Here is a 14,479-nt window from a genome sequence, read left to right as displayed (position 1 = left end):
TTCAGAAGCAGTTAAGCTGGTTGTTGGAAGTGACTTATTGTTTTGACTAGTTTTATTAATAACACCAATCATATCATTTGGTCCATTGGCGTCTATAGACTTAGCCGTAAAGATAGGGTATCTCACATTATGATTTTGGTCACGTTAAATGATAGAATTTGGCATATTATGTCCTAGTACATGAAATAATCTTGTGGAGAACATGGAGGTCCCTGTGGTGTGATTTAGAGGATGAGAAGTGGTCTCTGCCCCCAGTTTATCTCTCACTGATAAGCCTATTTACCACAATTCCACTGTTAGTGGTTCAGACCATATTTTATAATGTAGGGAAGCTCCTTTTTTATCGTCCTCTACCTTAGGACCAGGGATCAAGTTTTTGAGGAAATGGAGGGATGACTCCTGAGCATCATCTGAGATGAGAGCACTAAAGGCATTTAAAATTTTGATGAGAAAAGGAAGTAGAATATGCAATGATGATTACTGGAGACCTGTTTAGGGAGTTTACATGATGATGCTAGCCTTTGAGCCTATCAGAATGCAGCATGAAGATATTCGATGCCCAGGGTGTGCGGAAGGGGTGAGCCAGAGGAGGACACAGAGTTGAGAGAGGAGGAGTGGAAACGTGTGTCCAAGGCAAGACTTTATTCCTGATTTTGCCTCTGTCTTTCTTTGTCTATACAGGTTTGGTGTCAAGAATGTTAAATGTGTCCTCAAGAAGCAGACAATTTGAATCCATGTGATTCTTTAATTGTGCGTTGACATTAAAACAATTCTTTCTTACTGGAAACACTTTCTAAGGGGAGAGATGCTCTGTTTGCAAAAGAGGACTTGTAACATCTCTAACTTTGGTTCTTTTTCAGTCAAATGGTGATAATAACACCAGCCTGACTATTTCCCTGGAGGCCCCTGGGACTGGTGGAAGATCCACTGGCATGGCACGCGTTAAAAAACATGAACTGTAAAGTGTACCACCAGATCCAAAGTCTTAAGTGTAATGTGCAGGGTAGGTTGGAGGCTTTGTGCCTGGACTCTGGAGCAGATTATCTCTTCAGTACTGGTTTTGCCTCTTTTTACCTGTGTGACATAGGGCAGCTTCAGTTTTGTGTGTCTCAGTTCTCTTATCTGTAAAATAATAACACCCATGTCTATGTCATGCTGTTGATGTGACAAAGGAGTTCGTGTGCAGGGAGCTTACAGCAGTGCCTCTCATAGAGGGAGTGTCATACTAGCTGTTATGTTGTATGTATGTGTCCCAGCATTGCTGACATAAGTGCCTGGGACTGAGTTATATGGAAATTTTAAACATCCTTTATTTATGCCTCAACCAATATAGCACTTTGTTTATGTAAGAAATTCACTTTAATTATCAGCTATTAGTGACAGTTAATAAATGGAACTGTGTTGAACTTGGCAGTTAAGTATGAACACCTCCCAGAAGCTTACTTCTCTTGATATTTGAATAAAGAATCTGTTCTCATTAATGTAGACTTACTCAGTTCAGGTAAGGTTCAAAGAGTATTATTGGTCTTGATCATCATGTTTATACCTTAAACGAAAGGTTTACAACCCATGACTGCACATTAGAAGCACCTGGGTCTCTCAGACCAGTTGAATTGGAAAATTTGGAGGTGGAACTCAGGCATTGGTATTTTTTAAGAGCTCCCCAAGGTGATTTTAATGTACAGACAGAATAGAAAACCACTGGCCTAGAGAGTTAGTAATTAAGTGTATATCTCTATCATTTAATTGCTGACATTGATATGTAATTTCCTCATATTTAAGTAAATAAAATGACATGGCTATTTACAGATATTTCTTTAAAGGAAGACCTAGGGTTTCCATTAATTCTGTAGCCTATGGGTGTGTGCCGTAAAGCAGAAATGAGAAGCTTGTTTTAAAATTATCAAGGTCACCTGGGTGGCTCAGGTGGTTAAGTGTCCTACCTCGGCTCAGGTCATGGTCTCACGGTTTGTGAGTTTGAGCCCCCTGTCAGACTCTGTGCTGACAGCTCAGAGCCTAGAGCCAGCTTCCTATTCTGTCTATGCCTCTCTCTGCCCCTCCCCCACTCATGTTCTGTCTCTGTCTCTCTCTCTCTCTCAAAAATAAATAAACATTAAAAAACAAAAATTAGCTATGAAGTTTTGTTTTTGGAAGGATGAAGTGCTGTCAATATTAGCAAACAATATAGAAATACCAGAATGTTAAAGATGAGAGGGACCCTCAAGGCATCTCATAGAAAGAGGGGTACACTTTGAAGTCAGTCCTGGCTTTTAGTGGCTTATTCACTTCCTACCTTTGTGATCTTGGGTTCTTAACCAATCTGAGCCTCAACTTCTTGATCTGTAAAATCGAGGTGAGCATGTGCTTTATATGATGATGAGTGTGTTTCATGGGCACACACACTCATGTCTTGCTTCCCTGCCTCCTACCTGATCCCTAAATCCATCTGGTGCAGATGTCCATGGCAGGGACTGCATTGCAGCCTCTGCAGAGCCAGCTTCTGGGAACCGCTTCCTCCCACTCCTCGGGGACCACTTCTCTGGCTCTGTTGGGACTGTTTCATGGCTGGATGTTTGGATCCCATGACCTTAAGTGAGCATAACATTTAGTGTGCAAGGGTCAGTACTGCTGGTGAAGCAGAGTGAAGCTTTTCATGACACATGAGATGAAGGAGATCTTGTGGCCATGTGATGGCAGCCTTTGAATACCTTCTGTCTGCCCCAGGTGATCTGTGTGCAGGACCCAGATGGCTGCCTTGTGTCTCCAACTGTATGTTTTTAGCCATTGCTTCTTGGGGTTGAACAGGAACAATGAGAGGTCCCTATCTCTATCTTAGCTTGGGGTAAGCAGAGAAGAATCATAGACCTCTTTGATTGTTGTGGTTGTTGTTTTTATGATAGGAATACTGGATTTCATCTTTTCCCCCACCCTTGTCTCTCAGATCCTTCAGCATTTGGCTATAAAATGATTAGGCCAACTGGTTCTCCTGTTGCCCACTCTTTGTGTCCTAGGAAGGAGGTTCATGGTTTCTTATTCTTTGCAAAGCGTAAGGCCTCAGGTCTTGATCTCAACTATGGGGCTTCAGTGTCCTTCCCATTTGTAAGCCTGCTTTCTAAGACTATCCTCAATCTTAATTTTCAGAATTCTGCTTGTATCACCATCTCTGGACGCATCTGAAGTTTTCATTGGAAATGAAACTGCCATTTTTCTGTTGTTTCCTTTGTCTACTGGAATCAGCACCCTCTTATGATTAACAGTAGTAGGAGCTGTATTGAATTTTTAGGTGGTAAGGATCTCAAAACATCACACTTGTGGGCTGGGTGGTGTGACTTAAATCCTGTGCTCCTCCACTAGATTATGAGACTCTTGAGGGTAGAAGCCATGTTTTATAGCTGAGTATCGTCATAACTATCATTATGTATCTACTGTGCACCAGAGACTTTGCTTTATTTCAATTAATCTCCATAAAAATAATGTACACATGAGGAATCTTAGCTTAAGTAAATTGCCCAAGGTCATGTGGCTTTTGAGTGGATTTTTGAACTCACTTTGATATTAAACCCTGTGTTCTAAAATCGTGTTTCTAAATTCCTTCTGAAAGGAAGGAGCAGATACAGGTAAGAAGAATGGGATCTTGGCCTATAGAATGTTGGATGACCTCTTGAGTTGGGGTCAGGTATGGAGGTGTATTCTTAGAGGAGGGCATATCTTCCAAGCCCCTGTTTTTCCCATTAATGTACTGATCGGCATTGCTCACGTACGTGGACTAAGAATGGACCCTATGACTCTCAAGGCAGAAGTCACTCCCGTGGACGGCTTTGGCCCACACGTGGCTTTTTTATTCAGGTCAAGAGAGACCCCAAGATTACGTGAAGACATCTCTCACTGATAAGAGCCATTGGGTGAGCAATCAGGCAAACTCTGAAGAGGACTCTGTGAATCCATGGTGATGAGATGTTCTGTGCTGAAGTCAGCTTTGGCTTGCTGATGATGAGGAGATAGTCTGTAGTCACCTGCTGTGTTTGGAGTTTAGACCATCAGAACGTGTCTACCAGCTCTGGTGAGCGACAGGAAGTATATAAATGCTTTCTGGCATTGGAGCTCTGTCGGATATTCCCAGAGAACGTTTCCCTTTTAATGTATTTGGAAACTATAAATTTAACTCCTGCTGGGGGGAAAAAAAGTAATGGTTTCACAAAAGAAAAAAAGCTCTTTAAAAGGCTTAACTCCTGTCACAAACATGTGCTTTTTAATAAATGGGAAATTCCTGGTGCAGGGAAAAAATGCCCTTTTGTACAAATGAGGTCATTCTGGTCTTAACTGGCCCTATGCACTCTAGTTCCTGCGTTCTTTTCCACGTTTTGTGACCAGAGGTTATTGGAAGGGTAATCCCTGTGTGCATAGTCACTGCTTTTAGGGCATGTTGCCAAAGAGAAAGTTATCTTAGCTCACAAGCTTCCAAGCCAGTGCAAGAGGCCCAGCTCCCAGGGGTACCCGGCCAGTAACTGATAATGACTTGGTTTAGCTTGGCTGTGGGTTGAGTTTTTAAAGCACACTTTTCTTGTGCACTGGGATTTTTGTGTCTGCTGCTTCTTTAGATTTCTCAACAGCTCCATTGCTTCTCGATTCAGGAGTGATTTTTCTTGCTTGGGCACATTCTATCTACTGTGCTTTCATTCCGTCCCGAAGAAACATCAGTGCCAGATTGAGGCTTCCTGTTCATCTTCTTCACCTGGTGTATATGAAAAACAGCTGTTGAAGGCATTTGCCCTGTACCAATTTCCTTGCACACTTGGAGGCTGATTCCTCCAAAAATTAATTTCTGATTTGGTTCTTACCCCAATTTCTTAATAAAATCTATGGTCATGGAACTTTGTGGCTACCTGGGTCAGAAACTCCGAGCCTAGGCTCTGTTGCCTAAATAAGTCTAAAAAAAATTTGTTGACCTGGGAGTAAGAAACTATCTTCAGCTCTCCCAGAGAGGCAAGGATTATATGATTCGGCTGGGAACTACTTATGTGTTTGCTGCAGACCCCATTTTGTTGCCCAGAGCACCTGTGGCCCCTCTTGGAGGCCTCAGCATCCTTGCTTGAAATCTCTTGGGTCCTTGAGGATGTGAGGCTTGATCTGGGCATGGCCCTTGTTTCTTGAGTCCGCCTCCTCTCCACTGCCCTCAAGGCCTCGGTTTGTTGTAGACAACCACAATAAATATTGAACCTAAGGGCTGCTGCAAAAGAATTGGAAAAAATATGGCTAGGAAATGCTATCACCCTTGAAACGCTGGGAAATTCGGGGTAATTGCTGAGTGCCTCATATTAGTTCCTCTGGAGAAAATACATGGCAAAATGCATAATGGGTTAATATTATAAAGTGAAAACTTGTAGAAGATAAATCAGAAGCCCCATATCTGCCTCTGATGCTCAGAAGGGGAAAGGCACTGATTTGCTGATAATATATTTTTATTTTTCTTCTTCTCCAGCCTCAGACGATACAGCAGACTCTCCAGAGGACACTGCAGTATTATGAGCACCAAGTTATTGGGTAAGTAAAATAGATTTTGGTCATTATTTGGGGAAAATTAAAGATAATTACTCAAACACAGCTGTTGAGCATGCGCTTTCCTGCCACCCAAGTCAGTCTTTACCAGTGGCTGTGGGGTGGAGATTCCTTGGGACCCCTGGACTGACTTCCTTTGCTTTATTTTTGTGTAATCCTTTTAAATGAAATTCCCTTTTGGTATTGCCTTTCCTTTTCAACTTTTCTTCTTCTTGTGTTCTTTCCATCTTCTCCACCGAATCTCCTAATTGTGCTTTAGTAATACAGTCAGGTTTAATGGTACCAACTGAGAGGCTTTAAATGGGATTTTAGAATCCTTTAGGAAAGTCGACTCAGAGTCAATACAAGCCTGATACAGTTCAAGGAGAGGTATTGCTTTAGTTAGTTTAGTTAGTTCTACGTTCCATATTTGTCTTGAATCTTTCTTTTCTTGACATCATTGGGATATGGTTTAATGTAAGAAGACAAAATCAAGGAACAGGAACTCCAGCCCTCACCAGCACATAGAACTTTAAAGTTACTTTAATCTGTTTTGTAAGGGAGGATGACGATGGTAACAGCTAATTGAAGATGAGATGCCGTGGGTAAATGAGGTAATTTCAGTGGGAGTATTCTGTAAATAGAAAGCTCCAGATAAGTGTAAGGTATACTTACGACTGGCTATGGCAGAAAGCAATTGGAAATACTGAAGCCTCAATTCACTTTCTGATGCAGACTACCTTAAAATGAAGAAGTTGAAGTCATTGACATGAGAGGCAGTGCATATTTGTAATTCACATAGTTAATTTCTCTGAGCTGCCATCATTTATTTGTATAAGATTGTGAGCACTTTTGAGGAGCTGAGATTCAAATCCTAGTACCTTTTGAAAGGCCATCATGCATCATTTAACATTTGGGGCCAATAGTCATTGCTCTGGGGATTGAGACTATATTTGTGGCTAGTAGGCTACACTGTGATTACTTTTTTAAACCAAAACAGAAGAAAAGAAGATTTAGTGGAAACATAATCTCGGTACCTAGTACAATGCCATATACTTTAAGTGCTGGATAATTATGTTAATTGTCATTTCAGAGGGAATTGCTTTGAAACTTTGTCACATGAGTCCTCAAAACTGTGGTTCTAGGAGAAGCATATTATTTAAACTCGTGAGATGGCTTTTAGTTTGAGGCCATTAGTGACTTTAAATGGTTTACCCTAATGGAGGCAAATGATGTCAAATTAATCTCTCCCCACATATTCTAAAATAAAACTTAATCACTCTCATCGGATTTGCTGCTTCCAAAGTGTGGTATTTGGATCAAATTAGTCAATATACTTGGCACAGTTTCTTGTGTGTGGTGAGCACTACAACCTGTTTGCTCTTGTGTTCAGTGTCATTATTATTTTTTAAATTTTATTTTATTAAAATTTTTTTTAAAGTTTGTTTTTGAGAGGGAGAGAGAGAGTGTGTGCATTAGAGGGAAAGGGGCAGAGAGAGAGAGGGAGCATCCAAAGGAGGCTCCAGGCTCTCAGTTGTCAGCACAGATCCCGACACAGGGCTCAAACCCATGAACCGTGAGATCATGACCTGAGCCAAAGTTGGTCACCTAACCGACTGAGCCACCCAGGCGCCTCTATTTTTAATATTTTATTTATTTATTTATTTATTTATTTATTTATTTATTTATTTATTTAATGAAATTTATTGTCAAATTGGTTTCCATACAACACCCAGTGCTCATCCCAACAGGTGCCCTCCTCAATGCCCATCACCCACTTTCCCCTCCCTTCCACCCCCCATCAACCCTCAGTTTATTCTCAGTTTCTAAGAGTCTTTTATGGTTTGGCTCCCTCCCTCCCTTTTTTTTTTTCCTTCCCCTCCCCCATGGTCTTCTGTTAAGTTTCTCAGGATCCACATAAGAGTGAAAACATATGGTATCTTTCTCTGTATGACTTATTTCACTTAGCATCACACTCTCCAGTTCCATCCACGTCGCTACAAAAGGCCATATTTCATTCAAAACCACACTGAGATATCACCTCACGCCAGAGTGGCTGAAATGAACAAATCAGGAGACTATAGATGCTGGCGAGGATGTGGAGAAAGGGGAACCCCCTTGCACTGTTGGTGGGAATGCAAACTGGGGCAGCCGCTCTGGAAAACAGTGTGGAGGTTCCTCAAAAAATTAAAAATAGACCTACCCTACGACCCAGCAGTAGCACTGCTAGGAATTTACACCAGGGATACAGGAGTGCTGATGCATAGGGGCACTTGTACCCCAATGTTTATAGCAGCACTCTCATAATAGCCAAATTATGGCAAGAGCCTAAATGTCCATCAAGTGATGAATGGACAAAGAAGGTGTGGTTTATATACACAATGGAATACTACTTGGCAATGAGTATTTTTAATATTTTAAAGACAATACCAGTAACCAAAAAACAAATCATTTCCTGGAATTGCAAATGCCCTCTCTTTTGAAATGAAATGGTAACTGATGAAAGGCTCATTTGTGAACTGAACTTATGTCCTCAGGGCAGATTGGAGCAGGAATCTTGCAAGTGTGATCAGAGTAGTTACCTAGACTATGTTACCGTATTCAGGAGAAAATTCTTTTTTCCATTAGTAAGAGGGAGTTCTCTTTTATCTCAGCCATTGCCTCAACTCTCCTGCTCCCTCTTTCCTTGTAGACATAGCCTGTGGTGATTCTTGGCCTCCAAATAGTCTTTGGTAGTTCTGTTTCTTAGAGACAGTGTAAGGAAAACCATACATGTGACTCCGATATAAGAGGCATCCTGATGTCCAGCTGTCTCCAAAGAGACCCGTTAACACATTTTCACCTGAGTGGGGGCTGCCTTCTGAGGACTTGGAAGTACCAGTGCCCGCTGCCTTTATTCGTGGGCACGCAAACAGAGAGGAGATGTTGGTGGCAGTATCGTGACATTGGCCTTTCTTGACTTTGTCTTCCCTCTTCCCTTGGCCCCAGTGTCCCCACCCATCTCTCTCTCTTTCTTCCTATTTCTCTTTAATAGTGAAAAAGGAGAGCATCTATTATGACTAACATTTGAATTCAGTATTCACACCTGCCTGTTGTACCTCTTTCAAAGACACAATTAAAGGCTGTTTATCTCTAACTGAAAAGGAGTGTGTTTCTTCCAGTTAAAGGGATTTCAGGCAATTGGTAAAAATTGCTGAGTGTTAGTTTACATGTTTCCGGCAGAGGGTGAGGGTGGGAGAGCCATGGTTTTCCAAATCTCTGAAATAGGGCTTTGCCCAAGGTTTGTCTTGAAATAATTCAGCTTTAAGGAGCCTTGAGTTGGGAGGATGAATCGGGATGAATGGTAAGGAGTATAAGCTAGCCCTCCTGGGGTTTCTTTTTTTCAAAATTGTAATTGCAGTGCAGTTAACATACAGTGTTATGTTAGCTTCAGGTGTAGAATATGGTTATTCTTCACTTCCATACATCACCCTGTGCTCATCACAAGTGCACCCTTCACCTGTTTCATTCATCCCCCACCTACCTCCCCTTGGGGGACCACCAGTGTGTCAGAGTATTCTCTGTAGTCAAGAGTCTACTTCTTGGTTTGTCTCTCTTGTTTTTCCTTTTGCTCATTTGTTTAGTTTCTTAAATCCCACATATGAGTGACATGATATGGTATCTGTCTTTCTCTGACTGATTTCACTCAGCATAACTTTCTAGCTCCATCCATGTCCAGAAGGGCCCCAGCCCTTCTGTTGTGAATTTCTTAAGTCCCCTCTAACCACTGGCCCCCCAGCCTCCCTTTCTTGTCCTTTAAAACTGCCCTTGGACCTGCTTTATTTATCAGAACTTCAGGACTGCCTGCTGGTCCTTGATGAATTCTTACAAGTAGTTCACAGAAACTCTCTGAGGCTTTTTTAGTCTCCGAGATGGAGACATGAATGCAGGGAGCAGCTGTTGAAAGGCTCACACAGATGGAGGATGGAAGGGAGGAGCTCGCGAGCCTCTGTCGGGGAGACAGCCTCTCTGTGCCCCAGGAACTTCATCTTCAAAAATTTGTTCTAGTCCTCAGCTTGTCCATTCTCTGGTTCACACAGTTATTCACAGAGACCGTTCAGGCTGGAAAAAGGAGGGCGAAAATTATTCATGCCGTGTGGAAAAGCCTCTGCATCCCCACTGTTGCCGTGGCGGCTTCTGGCCTGGACACTTACTCTTGTGCCTCAACGTTGTGTCCACCACAGCAAGGTGACCAATCAGATTAGATTATGTCCCCTTCTCATTTCAGCCCAATGGTTCTCACTTGTTAAGGTGCATCAGAATCACCTGCGGGCTTGTTAAGACCCCAGGGGGCTGGACCTCACCTGCAGGACTCTGACCCCGTGTCTTCCATGCACTCTCGGGGCGTTTCTAGTGAGTTTCCAGATAATTCTGCTGACGCTGCTGGGCCAGATATCAAACTGTGAAATCCTCGCTTTATACCATTTAATGGCTTCCTGTGATAGAGTAAACTCTGAACTTTGCCTGTGATCTGGGCTCTGCTTACCTCTCTGATTCCATCTTCTTCCACTCCCCCTTGTCACTCCCCGCCCTCCCTGCCAGGCATCTGTGGGCTTCTCAACTCCTTCTTAGCCTCAGGACCTTTGCACATACCATCCCACTTTCCTGAAATGGCCTGTCCCCAGATAGGTACATGGATTACTTTTTTTTTTTTTTTAAATGTTCAGGTCTCTTTTTAAACATCGTTATCTTCAGAAAAACATGCCATGGCCACCCAATCTAGAGAAGCCCTCCATCCCCCCCTTACAACTCCAACCCAGATATTTTGTATTCTATTCCTCTCTGGTATTCCTTTTCATACAATTGATCAGAGCCGATGTTATCTTGTGTATTTATCTAAATTACTTTCTTCTATATTTCTATGCCTTTGTAATTGCTTGGTACATAGGAGGGACTAACATGTTTTTTGGGGGGCTTGGGGAAGTGTGAATAAATGAGAAAGTTACTCCCTGGAGGTATATACATAGAAGTATGTGTCTAGTGGATAGAAGAGTAGATTATGCTTGGAAGGGGGTTTAAAATGAGGGGTAGAAATAATCTCCAGGTTCCATTACAGTTGTAGTATCCAAGAGCCTTTCCTGCATAGCATAAATTTTACTGATTTATTTGCTTAGTTTCTCCTTTATGCTTAATGCTCTACCACTGTGTGTCAGGCTGACTTTGTGGTAAGTTTATTTTTAAATTTTTTTATATAAACTCTGCACAAGCACACACCTGTCCATACAGCACAGTCTTCTTCCCTCAGTATGAGGAAAAGGGGCACTGAGTGTACATCTTTGTGTTAGTCTTTCTGTAACTCAAGCTTCTAGGGGCTGGACTTGCTTCTTGGACAGTGTGGTGGAAGGAACAATCAGAACCAGAAGGGGTAAGTAGGGGACAGGCTGGGATCACTGTCAGAATTGAAAGGCACCCCAGATTGAGGAAAGTCTGCTTTATGATGACTTTCTCCCTCTGATGTCATTGTTGCCATTATGTTGTGTCCCTCCTGGTCTCTGAGCAGAGGGCTGAGAAAATGCTTTGGGAGGAGACTACCACATACCAGGTTTCCTAGATTTAAAGTCTGATTCTGCCTTTGAATGCTTTAGGGCACATTAGGTAACAAAAACGAGCCTCAGTTTTCTCATTTTTAAACTGGTAACAACATACTGACGTCCAGAGTGCCACTCCCAGACCGTCCTCACGTTTGTGCTTCATGACTCCCCCTGGTCCGTAGCTCACCAAAGTGGATTACCACGACGGTGCAGCCAGAGAGTTCTTTAAACCCATGATTGGAAAACACGTGATGGTCCATCTTCCTGGGACGGAATGTTCAATCGTTACATATTTTAAAAGCTGAAGCCTGAAGAAATGTATATTCAGAACACTGCCACTCATTTCGAGCCTTTTTTGCCAGAAGAAGCATCATTGTGCTAATATCGCGGGTGGGGCCACTGCCAAGCTCTTTTATTATTTGGGACAACTTTTCCTATAGTCATCTAAAATTAAATTCTCTCATTCCCTTTATCACTGCGGGCCTCTTGTTTGTTTTGTATTGCCAACCTTCTTTTTTCTTTTGACAGTCGAATAGGGATTAATAAACTAGAGTAATTTCCATAGAACATTAGAAGTAGGTGAACCCTGGATATTCCGGGACACAAACCTTAATGTTATTACTTAGGCTGTCATGATTAGATTTTGTGGCTATCCGTCATTTTATCTAAAAAGTGATATAGCTTCCTTTTCATATATTTACAAAGAATATGTGAATGGATAAACACAATGTTAGATAAAAGCTATTATCTTTTCTTGTGGGTGGGTGGCCCAGTGCGTTAAGCAATCTACTCATGATTTCAGTTCAGGTCATGATCTCACAGTTCCTGAGTTCGAGCCCTGAGTTGGGCTCTGCACGGACAGTGTGGAATCTGCTTGGAATTCTCTCTCCTTCCCTCTCCTCCCCTGTCCTGCTCACACACACACACTCTCTCTCTCAAAATAAATAAACTTAATAGCTTTTATTTTTTATTTTTTTAATTTTTTATCTATTAATTGATTACTCTTTTTGAGGCAATTTACTGGTCACTTTACATCTCTTATTTTATGGGATATTGGCCATCTGTTTCATAAGATTATTGCATAAAGCTAATTTTGTAGATAAGGAAACTGAAGCTGTGAGAAAAAAACATTTTGTCTAGGATCAGTCCAATTAAAGTGAGAGAGCCTGATTTTACAAACAATCCTGTGTCTGTTTTTGATGACCATGTTCCCCATTCTACCTTTTACTGAGTGATTCCTGCATCCTGGAAACTGTAATGAGCATTTTGCCAAACTGGTTTGTTGGGATCTGATCTCAGGAAAGTGTGCAAGCCTGAGGCCGTCTTATTTTTTCTCTCAGTTGCTTCAAACATGCAAGGATGGGTCCGCTGTGATATTGGGTGGATTGCCCTGATTTTCAAGAACTTCCAGGGAGTCTATAGTCTACTCCAGATGAGTTCACATGTCAATCCCATATCCATTCTCCCCATTCCATCCCTCTCTGCCTGTGTCAGAATGCAAGTAGAGGGGTATCCTGGGGCATTTCACTCGTGTGGTCCAGGCCAACCCTTTCTACGTCCCTTTCTCTTAAGTATCAGGCAGGAGTAAAATGGAAGATAGGGGCAGCCTTTTTAAATTCACTGATGACTGTGACAGTCCTGTCTTGGCTAGGAGACCCTCAGTAAGGTATTTCAGATGCCCCACTCTTGCCCCTGAGAGGTGTACTTCATGGTCTTTCTGGTGGGATCTCTCTCCTTCTGGGAGCCTCTGGCTGGGGAAGGCAGTAAGAGGGGACAACCCAAGCGTTCTTCTCTTTCCTGGTATCTCCCCGACCCATGGGAAATGCCCAATTTTTGCCTTGCCCAATGGAGGTATGGTAGGCGGCTCCTATTTTGCCTCTCTTTCTTTTCCCTGTTAATAAGTCTTTCTGGAACCTTCTCCCTCCGCTCAGTCAGGCACCAAGGGATGATCAGGAATTATACCACCTCAGCAGACATTCACAGTGGAATGTGGTACCCAGCGCCCCATCTTGACCAGGGGCGGACCCCTCTCTCCCCAACTGGGCTTCTGCAGAAAACCTGTCCTTTCTCTTTTTCTTGTAGGGCAAGGGAAGAATAACAACAGTGTTCTCCTCCTAGGCCAGTTACTTTTTCTTCCGAGGATTTGCTTTCAATTTTTTTTTTTTTATTCCTTTGCTTCTGTGAGCTGGCGATGGCGGGGCCTCCAGTCATTTCTTAAGTTCTGAAGGGAATTGCTACTTTTGTAGAATGTGGGAGCATCAGGCCTCTAGTGTCTTCAGCTCTGGTGCCTTCGCTCTAATCTAGAGGCAACTGGAGAAGTTCCAGGCATCACCTGATTACACAGGCATTTTGTAATTCTGTCCTCACAAGAACTCTGGTGGGGGAGCGGATCTCCATTTTATGAGGGGGGCGAGTTAGACTCAAAGAGATGAGGTTACTTGCTCAAAGTCCCACAGATAGAAAATGGTAAGAGCATGATTCAAATTCTGTCAGACTCCAAATGGTTCGTTAGCTAATTTGTTATCCATGCACCACACTGCTGCGTCCTGGGCTGTGATAGAGGTTAGGACGTGTTGACTTTTCACAAAGTACCAGTGCACCAAGTAAGTACCATTATTATTTTTATTGCCAGGCATCTTCCTTACAGAAACAGATTACCAGCAGCTCTGAAGCACTCAGATAAGGAAACCACTAGCTGTACAAACTGATACATGTTCTGGCTCTCCTCATGTATTTTTTTTTTCCGCACACAGCTGTCTTATTAATGATGGCCTCTGGTTCCTGATCCACACAGCTCATGCTGATGTTAATGGCGGGTTATGCCAGAAGTGGTGTCTGAAACCCTGAGTTATTTTAAAATGCAGTTATTTTTAAAAGCACAGAGTACGTGTGCTTGTGTGTACATATATGAGTGCATTCGCAGATGGTTTAAAAATTTGCTCTGTATGCTAATTTTGTTTTCTTCTTAGTTACAGGGATGCAGAAAGGAATTTCCACAATATCTCTAACAGATGCTCCTATGCAGACCATTCCAACAAAGAGGGTATTGAAGACGTCTCAGGAATCCTTCAATGCACTGCTAATATACTCGGTATATTAACTATATGTTTATAGGTTGAGAGAGAATAAGGGGAGAAGGGAAAGTCAAGTATAAATGTTTCATTTTCTACTGATGGGGGGTTTGGAGACTAAGGCAAATGAAGACTAGGACCTTGTCTTCAAGTGATTTAATTTCGACACTCCTGGAGATGTGTAAGTGCAAATTACGTGCACTCTGTTTCCTTGGAGGTAGAAAAACATTATAATAAGAATACTCACGTGCCAGGGAAACCCAGAATTTGTATGTTGGTATCAGCCTCCTGTAATCCATATTT

General features: G+C 42.3%; 1 protein-coding gene across 3 annotated transcripts in view; it reads left to right on the top strand.

Moving 5' to 3' along the window:
* GUCY1A2 (guanylate cyclase 1 soluble subunit alpha 2) overlaps nt 1-14,479 on the top strand; it is a 331,514-nt gene that overhangs the window by 25,437 nt on the left and 291,598 nt on the right. For 2 of the 3 annotated variants that reach the window (XM_047877979.1, XM_047877980.1), the window contains exons 2-3: nt 5,480-5,541; nt 14,075-14,196. In XM_047877979.1, coding sequence (XP_047733935.1) covers nt 5,480-5,541; nt 14,075-14,196 — 184 coding nt within the window. Of the gene's footprint in view, nt 1-630; nt 751-5,479; nt 5,542-14,074; nt 14,197-14,479 lie in introns of those variants that run through there. The other variant, XM_047877981.1, reaches the window with a different exon arrangement.

The sequence above is a fragment of the Prionailurus viverrinus genome, chromosome D1 (assembly GCF_022837055.1).
Source record: "Prionailurus viverrinus isolate Anna chromosome D1, UM_Priviv_1.0, whole genome shotgun sequence".
In the NCBI taxonomy this organism is placed as follows: Eukaryota; Metazoa; Chordata; class Mammalia; order Carnivora; family Felidae; genus Prionailurus; species Prionailurus viverrinus.
Note: the sequence above shows the minus strand (reverse complement) of the source record. Positions and strands in the feature narration are given on the sequence as shown.